Source organism: Lontra canadensis, unplaced genomic scaffold (genome assembly GCF_010015895.1).
Source record: "Lontra canadensis isolate GAN:19392208 unplaced genomic scaffold, GSC_riverotter_1.0 scaffold4, whole genome shotgun sequence".
Lineage (NCBI taxonomy): Eukaryota > Metazoa > Chordata > Mammalia > Carnivora > Mustelidae > Lontra > Lontra canadensis.
The window spans coordinates 31,968,181-31,988,845 of record NW_022630998.1 but is presented as its reverse complement, the minus strand read 5'-3'; the positions used below and the strand labels follow the sequence as shown (position 1 = coordinate 31,988,845).

The 20,665-nt window shown below is 42.0% G+C and overlaps 1 protein-coding gene across 1 annotated transcript in view; it reads left to right on the top strand.

Annotated features, from left to right (window-relative positions):
• Nucleotides 1-20,665, top strand: part of RASGRF2 (Ras protein specific guanine nucleotide releasing factor 2) — a 247,608-nt gene that overhangs the window by 113,132 nt on the left and 113,811 nt on the right. Inside the window, exons 6-12 of the mRNA XM_032847493.1 lie at nt 2,799-2,878; nt 3,263-3,456; nt 8,969-9,078; nt 10,055-10,173; nt 16,411-16,571; nt 17,473-17,539; nt 18,060-18,196. Of these exons, the coding sequence (XP_032703384.1) occupies nt 2,799-2,878; nt 3,263-3,456; nt 8,969-9,078; nt 10,055-10,173; nt 16,411-16,571; nt 17,473-17,539; nt 18,060-18,196 (868 nt within the window). The remainder of the gene's footprint in view (nt 1-2,798; nt 2,879-3,262; nt 3,457-8,968; nt 9,079-10,054; nt 10,174-16,410; nt 16,572-17,472; nt 17,540-18,059; nt 18,197-20,665) is intronic.

The window sequence follows — 20,665 nt, the reverse complement described above, 5'->3', positions numbered from 1 at the left end:
GGTGTTGTCATTGCTGTTGTTTAACTGGATTCCTTTCTTTCCCTTTAAGTGGGAGGTAAAGCCTTCCAGTTATGGCAGGTCATTTTTTTTTAAATTTCATTTTTTTAAAGATTTTTAAATTGTATTTATGAGTGAGAGAGAGTGAGCAAATGGGGGGAGGCAAAGGGTGAGGGACAAGCCGACTCTGCAAGTGCAGAGCCTGATGAGGGGCTTGATCTCGTGACCCTGAGATCATGACCTGAGCTGAAACCAAGAGCCTGATGCTCAACCAACTGAGCCACTCTGATGCCCCAATTATTTTGAATTTCAACCAAGTTTATACTTAAAAAAAAAAAAAAATAACCTCCCTATCTACATGCAGGATTGTTTCATCTGTTTTCTAATCACCTAGGTATCAAAATATAAAAGTAGATACATCAGTTACCTACATTTTCAATGTAGGAAGGTGAAGCCTCTCTGTGAGTGGAGGGAGTTCACTGCTTACAGAAGTTTTTGGAGAAGCTGGAGGAGTCACGTCAGGGAGCTGTCCCTGGAACTTTGAGTTCAAGGGCACAGCACCGTAGACATGCTTCAGTGGTTAGCAAAGTACAGCCACCACCATTGCCACCATATCTGCCTCTCAGGTCCAGGAAGCTGTTGCCTAGAAACGAGGACAGTGAAGCTGGGTGCTGGAATGGCTTCTAAAACACGCACATCTCCACGACTGATTTTCAGCAACAGGAAGGTCTCCTCTGCTCCTGCTTTCCATGCCTTACCAAGTGCATCTGTTCGGTGCGAATGGTGGAACTGAACCTCCATCCAGAACCGCATTTACAAGGGAGGCTGGGGAGCGTAGCTTTAGCTCTCCATCCTGTTCACCTAGAAGGAGGATGGAATGGAGGTTAAAAGGCTAATAGACCCAGCAATTGCACTACTGGGTATTTACCCCAAAGATACAGATGCAGCGAAAAGAAGGGCCATAAGTACCCCAATGTTCATAGCAGTGCCTACAATTGCCAAACTGTGGAAAGAGCCAAGATGCCCTTCAACAGACGAGTGGATAAAGAAGATATGGCCCAAATATACAATGGAGTATTATGCCTCCATCAGAAAGGATGAATACCCAACTTTTGTATCAGCATGGATGGGACTGGAGGGACTATGCTGAGTGAAATAAGTCAAGCAGAGAAAGTCAATTATCGTATAGTTTTCACTTATTTGTGAAACATAAGGAATAGCATGGAGGACATTAGGAGGATAAAATGAAAGAGGAGAAATCGGAGTGGGAGATGAACCGTGAGAGACTATGGACTCCAGGAAATAAATGGAGGGTTTTAGAAGGGAGAAGGGTTGGGGGTAGGATGAGCATGGTGATGGATTGCATGGAGCACTGGGTGTTATATGCAAATGATGAATCAAGGAACCTACATCAGAAACTAATGATGTACTATATGGTGACTAACATACACAATTTAAAAAAAAAAAGGACCTAATATATACAATACCCACCAAACTAGTTTTGGTTGAAATCCTTGAACAGCAAACACCACTTAGTTAACATTTCTATAAAACAAAAATAAATTATTATCTTCAAGCAGTGGGTGTTTTGTTTCAGGGACCATTTGGAAAAAGTTAAGGATTTCCCACTGATGTATATGTAGTGGAATTTGACTTCAGCAAACCAGAGAGTCTCACTTACATGAATGAGTCTGTATTTGATTCTGTGGATGTGCTAGTTCAGAAAAGGCTTTAGAGGTTCATGCCAGTGGGTTAATTGTAATGAGGAAAAAGCAAAAGTTGCTTTGGTAACTACTCTTCTTGAACCTTTAAGAAATTTGGATCTCTATGCATTGTTCGTATTTTAGTATCTCCATGTAGGCTTTGTCCTTTTCAGAGGATTCTTTCACATTTCCTTCTGGGAGTCTGAGGAGTGGTTACAGCACAGTTCTGCCAAACCTTTGCTATGGATTTTTTCCCCTGTCTCCTCTGTCAAAACTTATTTTAATGAAAGAGAGACTCCTTTCCCTGAGTTAGGATCTAGAATCAAATCTAAAAGGAAAAGGATCACAGCTAATTTTTTGATTATCCATTGAAGTGCTACATTCTAACAGTAGAAAGATGTTTCTATTATAAGTTGGTAAAGAGGGTTATATGACAATGATTTGCTACTTACTGTCTTCCAGTATTTGAAGCTTAGCTCAGAATTTTCCTTCAATTTTTAAGATTGTCTGAAGGGGGTACTTCTGGGAGGCTCATTTGGTTAAGCGCCTGCCTTTGGCTTGAGTCATGATTCCAGGGTCCTAGAATCCAACCCTGCATCAGGCTCCCTGCTCAGTGGGGAGCCTGCTTCTCCCTTTGCCTCTGCCTGCTGCTCCCCCTGCTTGTGCTCCCTCTCTAACAAATAAATAAATAAAATATTTTAAAAAATTGTCTGAAAGGCACATTGCTTTTTGAGGGCTAGTGCAGTCCATGTTATTATTTGGTCTTCAGTCTGGAGGCCCTGGGAGACATGTATATCATGTATTTATTAAGGCATTAAAAACTCATGGGGCGCCTGGGTGGCTCAGTGGGTTAAAGCCTCTGTCTTCGGCTCAGGTCATGATCCCAGGGTCCTGGGATCAAGCCCCTCATTGGGCTCTCTGCTCCTCGGGGAGCCTGCTTCCCCCTCTCTCTCTCTTTGCCTGCCTCTGCCTACTTGTGATCTCTGTCAAATAAATAAATAAAATCTTAAAAAAAAAAAAAAAACTCAGTGGGCTTCTTCAACAAAATAGACATTTTACAATGATTGGATTGTATTATTTTCCCACTTTTTTTTATAGTGAAACGATCATGTTCCTTCATGAAATATTTCACCAAGGATTGAAGGCAAGGATAGCAAACTGGCCTACTCTAATTTTAGGTAAGTCCATGCTTTAAAGATAAAAGATTTTCTCTTAATATGGCAACAATTTAAGTAAAATCGCTTCAACATCATTCAGCCTACGCTGTCTGAATTTCCCTGTTGACCTGTGAGCTTCCTTGGGTACCAGGCTTCTGTTTCAGTGCCCCCCAGCCCTTTTCTCTGGTCTGTCATGGCGCCTGTGGGGCTAGAGTGGTGCCCGGCTCCCCAGGGGTACTCTACCAGATCATTCATTCACGCGTCTGAACTGGGGACCATGTGCACATGTGACCCTGGGGCTGGGAGCCGCTCTCGGCCAGTCCATGGAGTGAACAGTCCCTTCTCATCCCTTCGATAATTTACCGAGCACAAAGAGAAACTGCCATGTTCACTTTTCTTTTCCAGCCGATCTGTTCGATATTTTGCTCCCCATGTTGAACATTTATCAAGAATTTGTGCGTAACCACCAGTACAGCCTCCAAGTGCTTGCCAATTGCAAACAAAACAGAGATTTTGACAAACTCTTAAAGCAGTATGAAGCCAACCCTGCCTGTGAGGGTAGGATGCTGGAAACATTCCTGACCTATCCAATGTTTCAGGTACGTCATCTAGGACGCATTGTATAAGTCACTGACGGCAGTCTGGTTGGTGCTGATACCTCGGGTGACCAGAGCAAGGTGTGCAAGGGTGCCCTGTGGGGAATTAGGGCCCAAGTGCATCATCTGTCATCTTGAGCATGACACTGAGATAAACAAATACAGGCCACACATTTTCTGTCTGTGTAGTACAGGGAGGAAAGGCAGGCTTTTTTTTTTTTTTTTTTTTTAAACCAGGCATTTTGGAAGCAATTAAATCAGGAAGGGTTTTTTGCAAAGTGGCACAATTTTCTCTTTACAGAAAGATTCCACACAGACTTCTTCCATGGAGGCACCTCCTCCAGCATGTTTAAAAATATTACTGGGTTTACAGAAATAGGACACTGTGCAAAACTTTTAGTATCTGCTGGTTGCGTAAAAGACGCCTGAGGGGTGGAGGGCTGCAGGGAGAGGCTTTGTTTTCCTGCCTAGACTCTCCGCCCTGTTCCGGTGGCTGTCGAAGCTGGTCTGGAGCTGGTCTGGAGCTCTGCGGAGCTACAGGAGGATGTGCCTGGTCACGGGCTGTGGACACACAGCATCTGGAGGCACTGACTGGACTGGGGGACTCTTGGCCCCTAGTTGGGTTGCTGCACTGAGGCTGGAGCTTGTCGCACCCCGAGGGCTTAGGCACACTTGTGTTCTTGCCTGTATCTAGGGCTTTCCCCCTAAGAGCCCTTGAATTAGGACCGCAGAGGCCAAAATGTGGATTGAAGCTCCTGCTCTTTTGAAAAGTGTTGATTCTGTTCTTTTGGACAGGCATCGAGTGTTCTCGTTGTGGAATTTATGGGGCTTCTGGCCAGGTCCCCAGACTGTCATGTGGTAAACCGATTCTCTCAATCATGTGTCAGGGCTTCTGCGGACAGCTTCTCCCCCCTTGGACAGGCATCGCTGACCCCGGCCGATCATCTTGGAGCCTTAGGAAGAAATGTTGCTCTGGTTCATGGTTGATGGTCCTAGAGTTTGTCTCTCCTGCTTGAAATCTTGGCAGCCACCACAGAGGTTTAGTAAGATTTTTAAAAACTAAAAGGATGCATCTGAAACAACTTAAATAGAGTGAAACTGTATAATGTTATTGTGTTCTTTCATGGGACAGAGTTGTTTGAACTCTTTGCCCCTCTGAGGAAATATTTTGCTAGAAAAACTTCAGCACAAAAAAACAAGTTGTTGTTTTTTTTAACCTTATAAAAATTGTAATTTAAGCTTTTACTTATAGTGATACAAACTTTATATGGTACAATGTTCTGAGATTCTGTTTGAGTTGTTGGCAGTTACCTTTATGATTAAATACCCCAAATTGTATCTTTTTGGCAACTTCATCTCAGGTGAATATTCAAAGGGAGAGTTATGAAAGTCACATGGAACATTCAGGGAGGTACCTGGCTCCCTTTCTGACAGCCCCGTTATGTCTTCCCGAACCCTATTTAATTTCCTCTCGGTGTCATTTTCTCAGTGTTTTAAAATGGCGCAACTGCACTTGCACGTTAGGAGAGGTGACCAAACACAGTAGACTGTAGGTCCTTGGAAAGCCCTTCAGATCCTCTTACAAAGGCTGAGATACTCTCCTACCACCCGCCCTCCTTTGCCCTGGAGTATAAGCCCCGTAAGAATAGCTTGGTATTTTCATTGATTCCAAGGAATTCCCATAATGCAGGAAAGGACCATTGGACTGAGAATCTTTAGGAGACTTGGATCTCTTGCTCACTCTTCAGTTGTACCATTGAGGAAAATAATTGAACCATCTAAATCTTGGTTTCTTACTCTTAAAATTGAGGCACCTGAGCTCTAGTCATCTCCCATCTGACTCTGTGATCCTAGGGGGACTGTATCAGTTCTGGAAGTTTGGGTAACTATGTGGCACTGCAAGGAGCCTGGTGTTTGCCTAAGAACTCTTACCCCAAGACTGCGGTGGCCCCAAACCCTAGAATTTAGATGAAGGGTCAGATGTTGAGATTCTCTAGCTTCTTCCAGACCAAAGGCACTGGTTATGAGAGCCATTGTTCTGGGAGAAACCTCAAACTTGATTTTAGCTAGAGTTTGTCCAAACTGCAAGAAATGTACAAATTGAAAGAACATGGAATTGTGCTGTTTATTTGCTTCCCTATAACTATTTTGAACAGAGCAAGAGGGAAAACCATCAGAATTTGCTCCTAAAAGCCTCATTCTCCTTGGATGTCTCTTCTCTGTCTTATTGGCTTGGTGTCTCTTCTTCCTGCCTTCTCCGTAGGAGTGACCCTATGGGACACTTGGGGGAAAATTGCCCTTTCTAATAGCTTGAAGGTTTTCTCTCACTAGATTCAATCTGTCCTTCTTGTTCCTTTTGGGTTCTTTCACAAATGAGTCATGGAAGCGTTGGATCCCTCAGAGGGTCTAACTGTTGCTACTTCCCCCTGCGTGCCTGTGCCATGGTTACGTCGCCACCTCCACCTTGCTCTAGTGGAGGCCAGAGGCGGAGGCACTACGGTTCTTTTGGTATAAGGCAGCAGTGGAGGAGCCTGACCCGCCAAGGGCCCTCTGGCCGGACTTCTTGAGTCTAGACATGGTGGCAGAGATTGGTGTGGGTACAGGGGAGAGCCAATTGGCAGTCTTTATATTTAGAAGAGAAAAGTGTGGGGCACCTGGGTGACTCAGTCGTTAAGCATCTGCCTTTGGCTCAGGTCATGATCCCAGGGTCCTGGGATTGAGCCCTGCATCTGGCTCCCTGCTCTGCGGGAAACCTGCTCGTCCCTCTCCCACTCCCTGTGCTTGTGTTCCCTCTCTTATAGTCTCTCTCTCTCTCTCTGCCAAATAAATAAATAAAATATTAAAAAAAAAAAAGGAAGAAGAGAAAAGTGTGATTTCTGGTCTCTCTGTCAAGTCCATTGCTGCTGTTAATGTCCTATGTTGAGCTATAGAAGCATGGAGGAAATGTAGAATTTGGATGATAGTTCAGTTTGTCCTCAATTGAACTATCAGACCAGTAAGTCCAAGTGTTGCCAAGAAAAAAATTTGTTATGGAAGATAATGTAGTCACTAATATAATTTTTTAATTAGCAAAAACAGTGGCTTAATGGGTACTGCTTAAATTGGCTTCAGCTGCTCATAAGCCCATTGGGAAGCCGATCACGCAGTCTGCCTCCGACGAGGACAGTGCTATGAGATGTTCTCCAGAAAGTAGCCACTTGCAGCTCTGGCCACCTAGTCCCTGTCATCGGAGAGCAAGCTAATTAATGTCTACAAAGTGACAAGTATTGTTCCGTCGCTAAAAGGAGAATCAAGATTCGTCTGGAGTGCACTTAATGTGATTCTTGGTTTCTGGTGGGGAACGGATTTCTAATCGATTCTTGAATATACACATGAGCTCTGTGGAGAGTTGTCCACTTCTCTGCAGAACATCCTCGCCTGGCTTTTTAGCAGCTTCAGGCATGTTTGTTCCTCCACCAGAAAGGAGAAAGGGCCAGTCTCTGAATTTCAAATCCATCTACTTGAATCTTAGCCAAGGAGCTCTCTAAAATAGATTTAATTAACGGGGGAAGATCATGAAGCTATTGACTAAACTTAGTTTTGTGGGTTTTCAGTGCCTGCATTGTAAGTGTCAGGCTCTCCCACTCCTGCCTTCTTTGTTATGAAAAATGTAGTGCATTATTAGCTGTTGATTGCCTGGATTTTCTTGGAGGACTGCTGACTTAGAAGCAAACTGGTATCCATCATGGCGTTGTGCAGAAGAGATTTGTGAAAGTCTACGTATCCCGGGGGCCTTTACCGGGGAAGGTTTTATGGAATGGAGAGACAGAAAGGGTCCTCCCCATGCTGTACAGGGGGAGGGATCTCCCTCCTCTATGGAGTCCATCTGTGCTTCCAAAACCTTGATGTGATGACATCCCCTAGGATGCAGTCCCAGAGTATCAGGGCAGATCCATGTCTGTGCTGATGGCACTGCCCTTTGTGCTCATGCATAAATATGGGCCTTCAGCTGACGATATTGAGTAACCCGGTGAAGGCCACCACCTGCACGAGAGCAAAAGCAGACCTATGGATTGAGCTGCCAACACCTCGGGACAAGATGGAAGGCGCTAGCCACAGCACTTTGGGAGGCTATGTTACTTCCTTCATTCTCAGAAGTTCTTTCAAGGGCCCACCCGGTGAGACGCCAGGCCCCACAGAAGAGACCCAACGGGCTTGTGTACCAGTGAGAGCCATGATGATGGCTGGCTCTGGCATTGACTGTGAGACCACCTTGGGCAAATTACCGGACCCAAAGCTGCACAGTTTGTTTCCACCTTTTCTCTATAAAATGGGGAAATAACCCTTATGTTGCTGTGAAGATTTGGGTTGCCCCCTCCAACCTGGAGCTCCAATCTGACCCATAGTGGGCAGTGTTACAGTACCTGCTGTTCGAGCATGTTATTTTTTTTTTTAAGATTTTATTTATTATTTATTTATTTATTTATTTATTTGACAGAGAGAGAGAGGGTCACAAATAGGCAGAGCAGCAGGCAGAGAGCGAGGGGGAAGCAGGTTCCCTGCAGAGCAGAGAACCTGATGTGGGGCTCAATCTCAGGACCCTGAGATCATGACCTGAGTCGGAGGCAGAGGCTTAACCCACTGAGCCACCCAGGTGCCCCAAGCATGTTGTTATTAAAATTAATCCCACTGCCCCGGTTTTCTAAGAAATTTTAGTATGTAAGCCAGTAGAAAATGAATATGTAGGATCGCTATGAGTTGTGTTATATCTCTATGAGTTCTGTTAAAACCTTCATAGGGCTGGTGGAGTTTCTGCTTTTGACAGAATTCAGATAGTTTATCCAGAAACAAAAGTATAAGTAAATAATGTAATTAAACCACATTTTTACTGCTAGAAGGATGAGTTAAGGTAAAGTAGGATGAGAATGTGATAAAAGTGAATATATCTTCTCTCAAGTTTTTATTCTTCAAGAGAACATTGCAGTAGGATTGTGAATTTAAAAACAAAAATTGTGGGGTTGCCTGGATGGCTCAATCAGTTAAGCATCTGACTTTGGTTTAGGTTATGATCTTAGGGTCTTGGGATTGAGCCCCATGTGGGGCTCCCTGCTCAGCCGGGAGTCTGCTTGTCCCTCTCTCTCTTTCTCTGTCTGTCCCTCCTCCCACTCATGCTCTCTCTCTCTCTCCAGTAAAAAAAATCATGAACAAATATATCTAAAATAAAGCTTGCGTGACTTGATAAGCAGTGCATGTTTCCCTATGAACCAATTTTCAAATCTTACGATTAAGAAATATATGACTATATTTAAAAAAACTAAAGAAACAAGTGTTTCTTTGGAACACAATGTTTTGTCACTCTTCTCTAGTGTTCTTGATGAATGTGTGTTTGTGTATGTGTGTGAAGTTTGAAGCATAGTTCGTTTCAAAACTGTAGAAGTAGAGATGCGCTTCTCCTACATGTTGATGGCCCAGGAGAGAACGTCCCAGGGCTGCTCATCCTGACCTCTTGCTCATGCTGGCCCTTATTTACGTTTAGATCCCTAGGTATATCATCACACTTCATGAACTCCTCGCTCATACACCCCACGAGCATGTGGAAAGGAAAAGTCTGGAGTTTGCTAAATCAAAACTAGAGGAACTGTCCAGGTATGTGGAGAACGTATGATAAAGGCTTGTTTCAAGAAAGCAGCACACTAGTCTCTGTGGAAATCTACTATATATATATATATGTCTAGGGAACAAGAAGCAAGACACAGTCCAGCTTCTCAGGTTCGCCTGAATGTGAAACGCTAGCCCTTCAGATGGTGCTGAATCAATATACACATTAATTTTAACCAAGAGTAAAATACACCTTTGAAAATGTTTTTATAGCATGTGGGTTTATGTAATTGAGATTATAGGTGCATTTGGATTTAAGTTAGAAAATGTTAACATTTCTCTTTGCATAATAGGAGAATGATTTTTAGTTGTGTCTTTGTGTTTATATTTGGCAAGAAGCTAGAGAATGTGTATTTTGGATTTTTTATGACTTTTCACTGTTTCAGTGAATTATTTACATCTGTGTTCCTTTAGCTTATATGGAATAAATAGTATAGAGTTCTCTAATTTATTCCACCTCTAGGAAATGGCATTATAATTTCAGTGAAGGGAGGTGTTCATAAAATAATGGGTTGCTTTCCTGTTGCATTTATAGATCTTATTTATTTATTTGACAGAGAACACAAGTAGGCAGAGAGGCAGGCAGAGAGAGAGGAGGAAACAGGCTCCCTGCTGAGCAGAGAGCCCGATGCGGGCCTCGATCCCAGGACCCTGAGATCATGACCTGAGCCGAAGGCAGTGGCTTTAACCCACTGAGCCACCCAGGCGCCCCTCCTGTTGCATTTATAAGCAGCATCCCCAGGGTCCTCATTGGTCGCTGGCCCACTTGTCATTTTGAACCATAATGTACATTTGCTTTGGTCTGAGTCGTGGCTGCTTGAAGCCTAGAGGTCTGCTCTCCCCACAGCCCTAGTCACGCTGATCCAAGTTCAAAACTGAGCTTCCCAGGTAGCGCTCTTTGCATACTGGCTCAGGCTATAGAAAATCTCTCTCCCTGTGGTCTGTCCGTGCTGTGTCTTGACAGGATAATGCACGATGAAGTGAGCGACACTGAAAACATAAGGAAGAACCTTGCCATAGAAAGAATGATCGTAGAGGGCTGTGATATTTTGCTGGACACCAGCCAGACTTTCATCCGCCAAGGTAAGTCCTCGTTCGGTGGGCCCGTGGTCTTGGCGATGTCTCTGACTGTCACATTATCACCGGCAGATCCCAGAAGGCATTTTGGAGCAGGCTTAACGTAGCTGTGCGATTGATGCTGTCCACACAGGACAGCCCCATGGCCTTGACCGAGGCTGTGGTTGAGGCCCACCTTTGTGCTGTTTCTTTTCAGGGGCCATGAAAAACAGCAACACAATAATAGTAAAGCACGAGTGGGACAGTAAATTACATTCTGACTGGACTCTCCTCCTCAGTGGACCAGACATTCTCTACAGCTCCAAGGAGGACAGCTCGGTCTGGCCGATGAGAGTGGCAGTGTCGGGTGGCGACGATATGCAGGCCAAGGCCCAAGAGAAACTTGCGTTACTCAAAGCCCTCTCACATAGCGGTGGGGACAAGGTCCGAAGTGAACACAGCTGTCTCTTGTTCCCTTTCTTCATCAGCACTTCTGGATCAGCCCCACATGATATGATTTGATCCCCTTGGCAACTCTAGTTGCCCAGGGAAATGTCTCTTGACCCCTGCCAGGCTTGGGTGACGGTGAATGTGTCTTGTCTGTGGGATGGGTGCTTTGCCAGCATCACTTAGTATACGAAGCTTCTGAAATGTTGACACAGTGGAGAAGCAGCAGCCTCGCAGCGCGTCTCCCTTCATGGCCTGGAACCTCATCCTAAGTCCCTTTTCGTTGCTCAGGTGTTCAGAGGGAAGGGAGCATGCCCCATGGAGTTGGTTTGTGATGATACGTTGCGCACATTTATAACTTAGAACTTGGTGGCGTATACCTTTAGAACTAGGATTAACCTTTAATGTGTTTTCTGTTTCTAATGTGCCAATATCGCTTGAAGATATTTGCATTTCCGTTGCCTACCAAAATGTGCTGCTTAGCATTTTTTTTTAACCTCATCAAACAAGACATTGTTTGAGCTGCAAACATACATTTTTTGCACAGAATACTTGAAAAAATGTAACGCGTGCTGTTCTGTTTTCCATGATTTATTTACAGAGAGAGAAATGACACATATGTTAACGTTTGGAAGTATATTTTAGGAAATGATAACTTTTCTCATTTTGATAGTGATTTTTCTTTAAATCTAGTGGAATATAATGCTAAAAAACATCAGGCCTTCCTGACCCCCTCTGTTCCTCCGCACAGAGTGTGTCCACACATGGCTTCCTGCCTTCCTGGCCCTTGCCTGGCTCTGTGCCTTCCCATGCGCTGTCCCCAGCCTGGGGACGGGGACTGCCCTTATCCATCCCTTCTGTGCCTATCAAAGTTTGGCTTGTCCTTCCAGGCTCAGGTCAGACTCCTCTAGGGAGCCTTTTATGATTTTCTTCTAATCTTACTCTCCCCTTCCCTCCAGTTAGAATGAATTTACCTTCCTCCTCGTTTTGAGGCCCCTCCCTCCTCACGCATGGGTTTCATCCTCTTGTTTATTACAGGTAAACGTTGGCATGCTTGTCACTCCCAGCCATTGTAACTCTGGAGGGCTGTGTTTATGAATCTCTCCTGCCTTATATGCTGCTTTCCATTATACATACCTGAAAGACGGGCATTGGAGTAAATTGAATTGCTTGTTGAATTGCAGTTTTGGTTGTTAGATGTCTTTTTTTGTATTTTTCTTGTATTTGGAGTTCGTGAAAAAAATACTAATTGACTAGAGCTTTATAATACATGAGAATGCAAACAAATGTTTCTGTAACTAGTATTTTATTTCTGAAAGGTCTTTTGATTGAAAAGTAGTATTATGCATAAATATTTATTTCTACCAACTTAGACTGCTCTTGTCTAAGTTTGAAAAAAGACATCTCTAATGAAAAATGCTAGAAGGCTGAGTATATTGATAAGTCTTTTTTTTTTCAATGCACCTGGAGGAAAAGCACTCATGAGCTGCCTCTCCCTTTGATTCCTGTCCAGATGTTATTGGTTGCCTGTTTATGCCCCCTGTTTAAAGCACTTCTGTCAGCTATTAAGATATCTAATGTTATTATTGTATTGATGTTGTATAATGATTTGTCTTTACAGTATTTTTCTGTATTTGGCTGGTTAGTGTGTTTAGGAATTATTCAATAAAGTTGGTTTTAAAAAACCAAACCTGAATCTGAAAGTAGAAAGGAATCCAATTTTACATAATTTGGGAAGTGTACATTGCTTTGCTTTGGTTGTTCCTGTTATCACTTCTCCTAAATACCCTTAACAGACTTTAAGAAACCCAGTAAGGTGGGTCTCTTATCCTTTTAAACTTTGAAGGATTCTATTTTTTTTTTTTTTTAAAGGGACTACCACTTAGCTCTAATTGTCCACTGGTATTTGTGTTATATACTTTTAGGGATGGTATGTGGTACGTTTCAGTGTGTGTGTGTGTGTGTATGTGTGTGGGGGGGGTGCGTGGACAAATATATGTGTAGTTTCGATCTTAAATGAATTCTTGTTCTGAGGACTAGAAAAAAGAGGCCATCAAGGTCATCCAAAAGACCTCCTTGGGATAGGGGCATCAGCTAATCTCAACTGTCAATCTGTGGGAATTTACTGATTGAAATATCAGAAGCTCTACTGTAAATTGTTTCTAATTATTAAACAGTTGATGAGCAGGATGGAAAGGACTATATCGTATTGTGGTCAGATAATGTCATTTATTTTCTAAAATCTACTCAAAGTTTGTTGAACTAAAGTGTAAGAGTCCGAAACAATAATAGGGAGGCAGTGTAACTATGTCGCTGGAGGTCAAATCCTGCCTCCTACTTCTGTGCTGTAGGATACTGGGCAATTTACTTAACTTTCCTTTGCCTCAGTTTGCTCTCCTTACATTGGAGTTAATAGTACCCAGCTTTTAGGGATGTGGTGAGGATTACATGAACTAATGGGACTCCAAGAGCATCTATCTAGACTAGTGCCTGTGAGAGTATGACGTAAATTTAAAAACCAAGATCTAAATTTTGGAATGAGTTTCTGTTTTTCAATAACATAAAATAGATATGAATATTCAGTAGACGATAAGGTGCTCTAAATTGACATTTTGCACTAAACCCATTATGCATAGTCAACGTCTTGTGGAAATGTGAATCAGGATCCTTAAGTGAAGGTGACCAAGTTCAGAGCTAAATGCTTTGAGAATGAGACCTGGACCTCTGTGGTATCTTAATCATTCCCAGACTGGAAATTATGTCCTTTCAGTATAGCAGTGTTCTTTGGAATTATAATATGGGGTCTGGAAATAATTGTATCTTCTCAAATACCTAACCAAATAACCTGGAAATGGCTCTTTGTTGCTTCTCAGTACTGAGTAGAATGAAGAATAAGGTCATTACCCAGTCTTGAATGCCACTCTTTTGGAATTAGTGATTGAATTAACAGAAGCTCTGTTGTAAATTGCCCCAATTATTAGGTTGACCAAGGATAGAGATGCAAGAGACTGTGTTGCAGCAATGGCCTGTTATTGAGGAATTACTAATTTAATACTAAGTATTCCTTTAATTTGTATTAACTAGAGAGGGATCTCCAAGTCTTATAGTTGTGTTGAAATACCAGGTCAAACTTAAAATGAAATATGAAAAAAAAAAATAGCCACCTAACGTGTTTTTTCCCTGATGATTATTTTATAAACCAAATAATGGTGTTGAAATTGCTCACTTTTTATACTGATGTATAGACTTCTGTATATACCTAATGTAGATAGCGAGATGAACAGTTACAGATCAAGCAGATTAGCATATAGTTACCAAGGAAACATTTATTTTTTTTTTTACCTGAAAGGTGAAAATAACAGTATTACTAGTATATGAGCTAACAGTGTATTCTGTAATTTCTGTTTAACAAAATCATTAAATGCTAGAAGCGCTTAACAACACACGGTATTAAGTCTTAATGAACTTGGCTTATAACCTTTCTGAAAACGACTCCTACACCTGTTTATCCACCAGGATATTTTTCTTAAGGTCCAGGCTTTCACTCTGCCCTAAATGATCTCACCACCACTCATGGCAAAGCTAGAGTGTACTGTCTTCCCTCTGATCCCTTTCCAAGGATCAGCTTTAATGTTGCTGAATCCGCCACTGTCTCCTGGTGGTGCCACTCACTCTGGTGTGATCTTAAGAGAGCTGCTTAGCCCCTTGGGCCTCAGTTTCCCCTTCTTTTGAATGAGGGACAAACCAGGTCCTCTGAAAGAGCTCCTCTGCCTTTCATTCCAGCTCCTGAGCCCCATGAGTACTATCTTTCTGCTATTACTCACTCATTTACTACTCTAGGCATTCTGCCTTCTGCTCTGCACACCCCCCCTCCCCCCGCCTTTACTCTTGAAATTTAATTACTTGCTGCCTGCACTCTCTGACAGCTTCCTCCCACTTGCCTCACCTCCTCCTTTCCCTTTCCCCTAGCCCATTCCCTTCAATGGAATCAAGCCTTCTCCTGCCCCGTGTTCCCCAGTCCCACACCCTCCCCCAGGACTCCTTCTGTGCTATTCTTTGCCCCACCCCGCAATAGCTGCCTACTTTGTCTCTGTCAGGCAGCCCCACCTAAGCACTCACCTGAATAGATGGAATCTGCTCCTGGAGGCTTGGGTCCACCCCACCCCCCCCACCCCACCCCTGCCCCACCCTGCCACTTCTTCACCCTCCCCCAACCCCCCCCCACTTCTTTAGATCTCTGTTAAAGTAGATGATATTTGAAATATTCATATGCTAATGTGAACATTTTGTGACCCACAGTCATAGTTTTACCATTTAACATATATGAACCATTTTAGTGGGGTTTTCACCACTTATGAAAGTAATCTGTGCTCATTAAAAAGAAATAAAGAAGTGCAGAAAATGTATGAGGTGGAAACGAGGTTGCCTGCAATCTTGTTTTTTAGTGCTGACTCCTGTTAATAGTAAAGGCTTGGATATGCATTTAATGGTTCTTATGAGACTGATATGTGCCTTTGTAAGGCTGCATTTAGGGTAGGTGGTAGATTGAACAAATAGTAGAAATATTGCTGACTCAAGGTAGTTCAGAAGTCAAGGTATTTACAAGAATCTTTCCTAGTACTTTTTGGTTTGATATCTAACTTAGATTGGAATTTTATTTTGTGGGGAGAGGAGGTCATTATTAGGGTGAAATTATAAAGTATCTGTATAGCTTCTCACATTGAATGGAAGACAGGTTTGCTCACAGGAATGCTCTGGTATAGACTTTATGACTCTAAAGTTTCCATAGATTCCACAAAGTTTTTTTCTCACACTTTATTTGTTTATTAATATTTTATTTGAGAGAGAGAAAGAGCGCACATGAGAGCCCAAGGGGGGAGGAGCAAAGAGAGAGAGAGAACCCAAGCAGTCCCTGCACTTAACACAGAGCCTGTGTGGGGCTTGATCCCTCAACTAAGGTCATGGCCTGAGCTGAAATTAAAGTCAGACACCGAGCCAACTGAGCCACCCAGGCGCCCCATCACACATAATTTAAATATAACCTGAAACAGCTGCCCTTTAAAAATTTAACTAAATTGCATTGAATTATATAATCTGTGTATCTTTATGATATACCTGCATTGTAAATTTTATTTTTTAAATACAAGGTAAACTCTACTAATATGCTCCTTGTCTACCTTCCTGACTTCAGGAAGAATAAATTCTATTTTCTTCTTATTATGTTGTTATTATTATCATGTGTAATTATACAGTATTATCTTATTCTTTTTTTTTTTTAAGATTTTATTTATTCATTTGACAGATCACGAGTAGGCAGAGAGGTAGGCAGAGAGAGAGGGGGGAAGCAGGCTCCTTGCTGAGCAGAGAGCCCGATGTGGGGCTCGATGTGGGGCTTGATCCCAGGACCCTGAGATCATGACCTGAGCTGAAGGCAGAGGCTTAACCCACTGAGCCACACAGGTGCCCTTATATCTTATTCTTAAGTAAATAAATGAACTGAGATCGGATCACCAAGGGATAGATGGAAGAAGTGCCTTGTTTGAGTTCCAGTTTGGCTTTCTTTCTAACTTATTTTAAAGCTTATAGATGAATAATCAAGTCTGAGGTGTTTTACAAAAGTCATAGGGATTACTTGGACCCTTAAAACCTGGTTCCTTGTCTCTTCCGCTCTGAGCGTGGTGGGGGTTTACTTCCAGTGGTGCCTCAAGTAAGTCCTTGGTATCTTGGGAAACAGGCCCTAGAGTGTGTTGCATCAAGAATAGCTCTCACTTGACAGAATTTTAATTGCTGTGTATTCTTCACTTTTGTGATCACCAGGTTCTCTTATTCAAGTACCTTCTGTTGAGAGGGGGAAACTTAGTAAAGTTCGCCTGGGTTCATTGTCTTTGAAAAAGGAAGGAGAAAGACAGTGCTTCTTATTTACAAAACACTTTTTAATTTGTACGAGAAGCTCAGGAGGAAAGCTCCATCTGCTGAAGGTATGGGTTTATGTGACTATTCCACTTCAAAATGTCCATGCACTTGAGAGGCACAGAGGTTAATTTAATTATGGCTTCCCCATGCCTGGTATCCTAAAACCCACATTGTCACAGGTGCATAGCGAGACACTGTGCAGTTGCTAAGCTTGACATGCACTTTGTTGTCAATTTTACCCAAAATGATAGAAATTTAAGTGTGTATTTTCATAAAGAAGTGCAATTAAAGTCATCACCTGGAAAGAATGATTACTATTGAGCTACAAAAATCCTGTTAAATCACTACAGTGTACTGACCTAATATTTGCTAACTGCTATTTTACCTTGCTTTATCAGCAAACCACGACCCATAGCCCACTCCCTGTTAATAAAGATTTATTGTCACACAGCTCCGTTCCGGTGTTTACATATTGTCGGCAGCTCCCATGCTTTTTAAAATGGCAGATTTGAGTAGCTGCAGTAGAGATCATATGGCTTGGAAAGCCTCAAAGATTTACTGTCTGGCTCCTTATAGGGAAAGTTTGCCGATCTGTACCTTCTGTTGGTAGTGTCTGACTTCTTACCCGGCGCCATGATGATGGCTTTCCACCGCGTGCAGCGCTTCCCGGTGGGTGGGCTCAGTTGCACTCACTCTCAAGGTGCCAACTGGTCTCCCACAGACCGACTTGCTCAATTTATAAAACACCGGCAGTGAGAGTGGGTTGGGGGAGAAGAATCATGAGGTTCAGTGAGTGTCATTACTTTAACACAACCAAATTTAGTTTTGGAATCTATGAGAAATTATTTCTGATGCAGAACTCTTGTGGTTTCTTCTGTGGCAGTTTGAATCAAAGGTTTATAAATCTGAGCTTCCCAACGTATGCAGGACTGTCAGCCTCTTAATGAAAAATTGGTTTGTTTCCAGACAGGTGGGGTTCTCTCTCTCATAGAATGTACGTTGATTGAGGAGCCCGATGCGAGTGATGATGACTGTAAGTCACATTCTTTCTCTTAGAATTATGGTAGAATAACAACGTTTTGTAGCTAAGAAGGGCTGTTGAGGAGACAGGGAAGATGTTGAGAATATGCTCCCTGAAGTCATTTCTACACGAAGAGTTCTGTTGAATCATTTAACCTGTGAACTTTGTAAAACCATCCTTAGGAGTTCATATTTTACTGAATTTGTCTCATTTTTCACTGGCAGACAGAGAAGAAAGGAATTGAACTAGAGAGAGTTGGAATTCTGTATATTATGGAAATTTTTTTAAAAAGGAAAGAAAACGGGAAATGAGTAGGAACCCGGGATCTTAGTCCTGAGGAACGGGCTGACTTCAGCTTCCTTATCTACTTCGGAGCTTAGTAAGGGGTTCCCCTTGCCCGAGAAGTACTATGTTGCTGAAATGAGATTCTGGATTTGAACACACATCGATCCTCTTACTAGAACTCTGTGAAAGTGGCTATCACCCGTATTTTTGTATTCACATCTAATTGTTTGCTTTGCATGTGTTGAAGCCAAAGGTTCTGGGCAAGTATTTGGACATCTGGATTTTAAAATAGTAGTGGAGCCTCCTGATTCTGCCCCTTTCACTGTAGTCTTGTTAGCACCTTCACGCCAGGAGAAAGCTGCCTGGATGAGCGACATAAGTCAGGTAAGCAAGTGGCATTTGCTGCAAGTTGTATTGTTTTTTAATTTCACCATATAAATTGGGGGGGGGGCAGATTTTTAGTTATTTTGTTTTTATTAAAAAATTTACTTCTGGTTGCTGTGCTCACTGCCATCACCCCTGTGTATCTTGTTAGCTGGGACCATTTGTTATTGTTGTTTGTTTTTCTTTGTAAGGTTGAAATTTTCCTGAAATGTGGCACTTGCTTGTTAATTCCTGGGCATTTTTGTACAGGCTGTAAGTGTGATCAGTTGTGTTAAAATTGCCCTATTAGTAATAAATTCTCCAGTGACCCCCATTAGATCATCTTTGGCTTACTTGTTCCTGAGGTAGGAAAATGGTGAGAGATACAAAAGCAGCTAATTTGTGAGAAGTCACAAATTAAAGAATCATATCAAAGAAGAGAGACTGTCTGTAGTAGGAAACCTGAAAATGAGCTTTCCTGTATTTTATATGGAAAGAAGGTAGGAAACAGATTTGTTTACTTTTCCTTGATCAACAATGCCCAGTGAAGGAATTGCTGCATGTATTCAGAAATTGGAAATATGTCAAAACTAGTTGTGATTGGGCTTAGTTGTTCCTAAATTGAAGTTCCACATTAATTTTTACTCCATTAGCCAATATAGGAGAAAAATGTTCATGTAAGGCAAATATTAAAAGAAGACTTGGTCATTATTTTCTGTTATTAACTCAAGGAAGATAGGGGCAAATGGATAAACCATATACTGTAGATTCAAATGCCTTCTTTTTTTCTGAAGAGCTCATAGTAATTTATATACAAAACTTAGGTAGAAATGTGAATTTCTTCTGAGTGACTGAAAACTGAGGAACAATAGACAATGGAGGGCAAAATAATTTTTTTATATGTCAAAAGAAATTTTATAGACTTAATCTCATTTGATCCTGACAATAGCATTCTGAAGGTAAAGAGAAGTATCAGCCCATTTCACAGGTGAGGAACCTGAGGTTTGGAAGGCTAAGTGTCCAAAGTTACACAACTGCTTTGAGTCAGGAGTCAAACTTAATCCAGGTCTTTTGTTAGCATTCTAAACATCCTCTACATTGGTGCTGGATTTTTGCCTGTATACCCCCAGGACTCCTCTTATGGTAAATAAATAGCTTGAAGAGAAGGCACCTCTTTTCCGGTCAAAAAAAGAAAGAAAATGGGGGATCTTCTGTATTTGCATAATTATATCCATGTGGTGATTTATTAATCCTTTCATTAGCCCTGTGCTGTATGACTTAATACTTTAGTCTCTGTTTGTAATACATCTCTTCCCTTATGAAACTCTGCATCAGTCACTGGTTCTATGAATGTATGTTGAGCAATCAGCATGTAGTGCCAGGTATCACGTGGGTATCAGGGATACAGCGATGATTCCTGGTCCCAAAGAGCTAGGCAGACCAATAGGGAAGAAAGGTCGGTGGACAACTTAACGCAACAAAATTTGGCAGGTGTTGTGAAGCCAAGATAAGTAGAAAGGATGGCGAGAAAAGGAGGAGGCAAAGGTGTTTTTCTAGCTGCTTCTAGCTTCTACCTCGTTGCACAACTGGGGCTCCTAAGATACAGAATTGATAAAAGCCCCAAACCTTCATTAGCATGCCTGGAGACGCATTTTTACGAAGGAAGAACCCTTGGGTGCATGGATGATCCTATAACTGTTTTTTTTAAAGAAAGGTTACAATGCTTTGTCTGCCATAAGCATTGAAGTGGGTCTTCCCACTTAGGCTCCATCTTGAGGCAGAAGTATACAACTTCTTCATATTTTTACCTGAGTCTCTATGGCTAATATGTTAAATTCTTCTAGACTGTATCTACAAGTGAACTGGAGAATAAGGCTAATAGAAAGTTCTGTCTTTTTGAGTGACAATGATATAATTCATGAAATTACTATGTTTGATGGAACCTTGATGTTGTGTGGCTTTAACATATATTATTTCATTCATTCAACAAATATATTTATGCAGTGATAGTATATGCCAGGCACTGCTTAGACACCTGTGATACATCATGAACAAAAGAGGTAACAACAACAAATTCTCTGCCTTTTGACCTTACATTCTAGCCAGAGGGATTTTGAAAATAAACAATAAATGTAATAAGTAAGTACCCACTCTTTTAGGCTAGAAGGGGATAGGACAGGGTAGGAAAGGTGGCGCTACTGGGGGTAGGTGTGGGTCAGTACACTTTTTAAAGATTTTATCTATTTACTTGAGAGAGAGTAAGAGAGCATGAGAGGAGAGAACCAGACTCCCTGCTGAGCACAGAGCCCGATGTAGGACTTGATCCCAGGACCCCGAAATCATGACCCGAGCCGAAGGCAGTTGCTTAACTAACTGAGCCTCCCAGGTGCCCCCAGTACACTTTATTTATTTATTTATTTATTTATTTATTTATTTATTATTTTTTTATAAAGATTTTCTTTATTTATTTGACAGAGAGATCACAAGCAG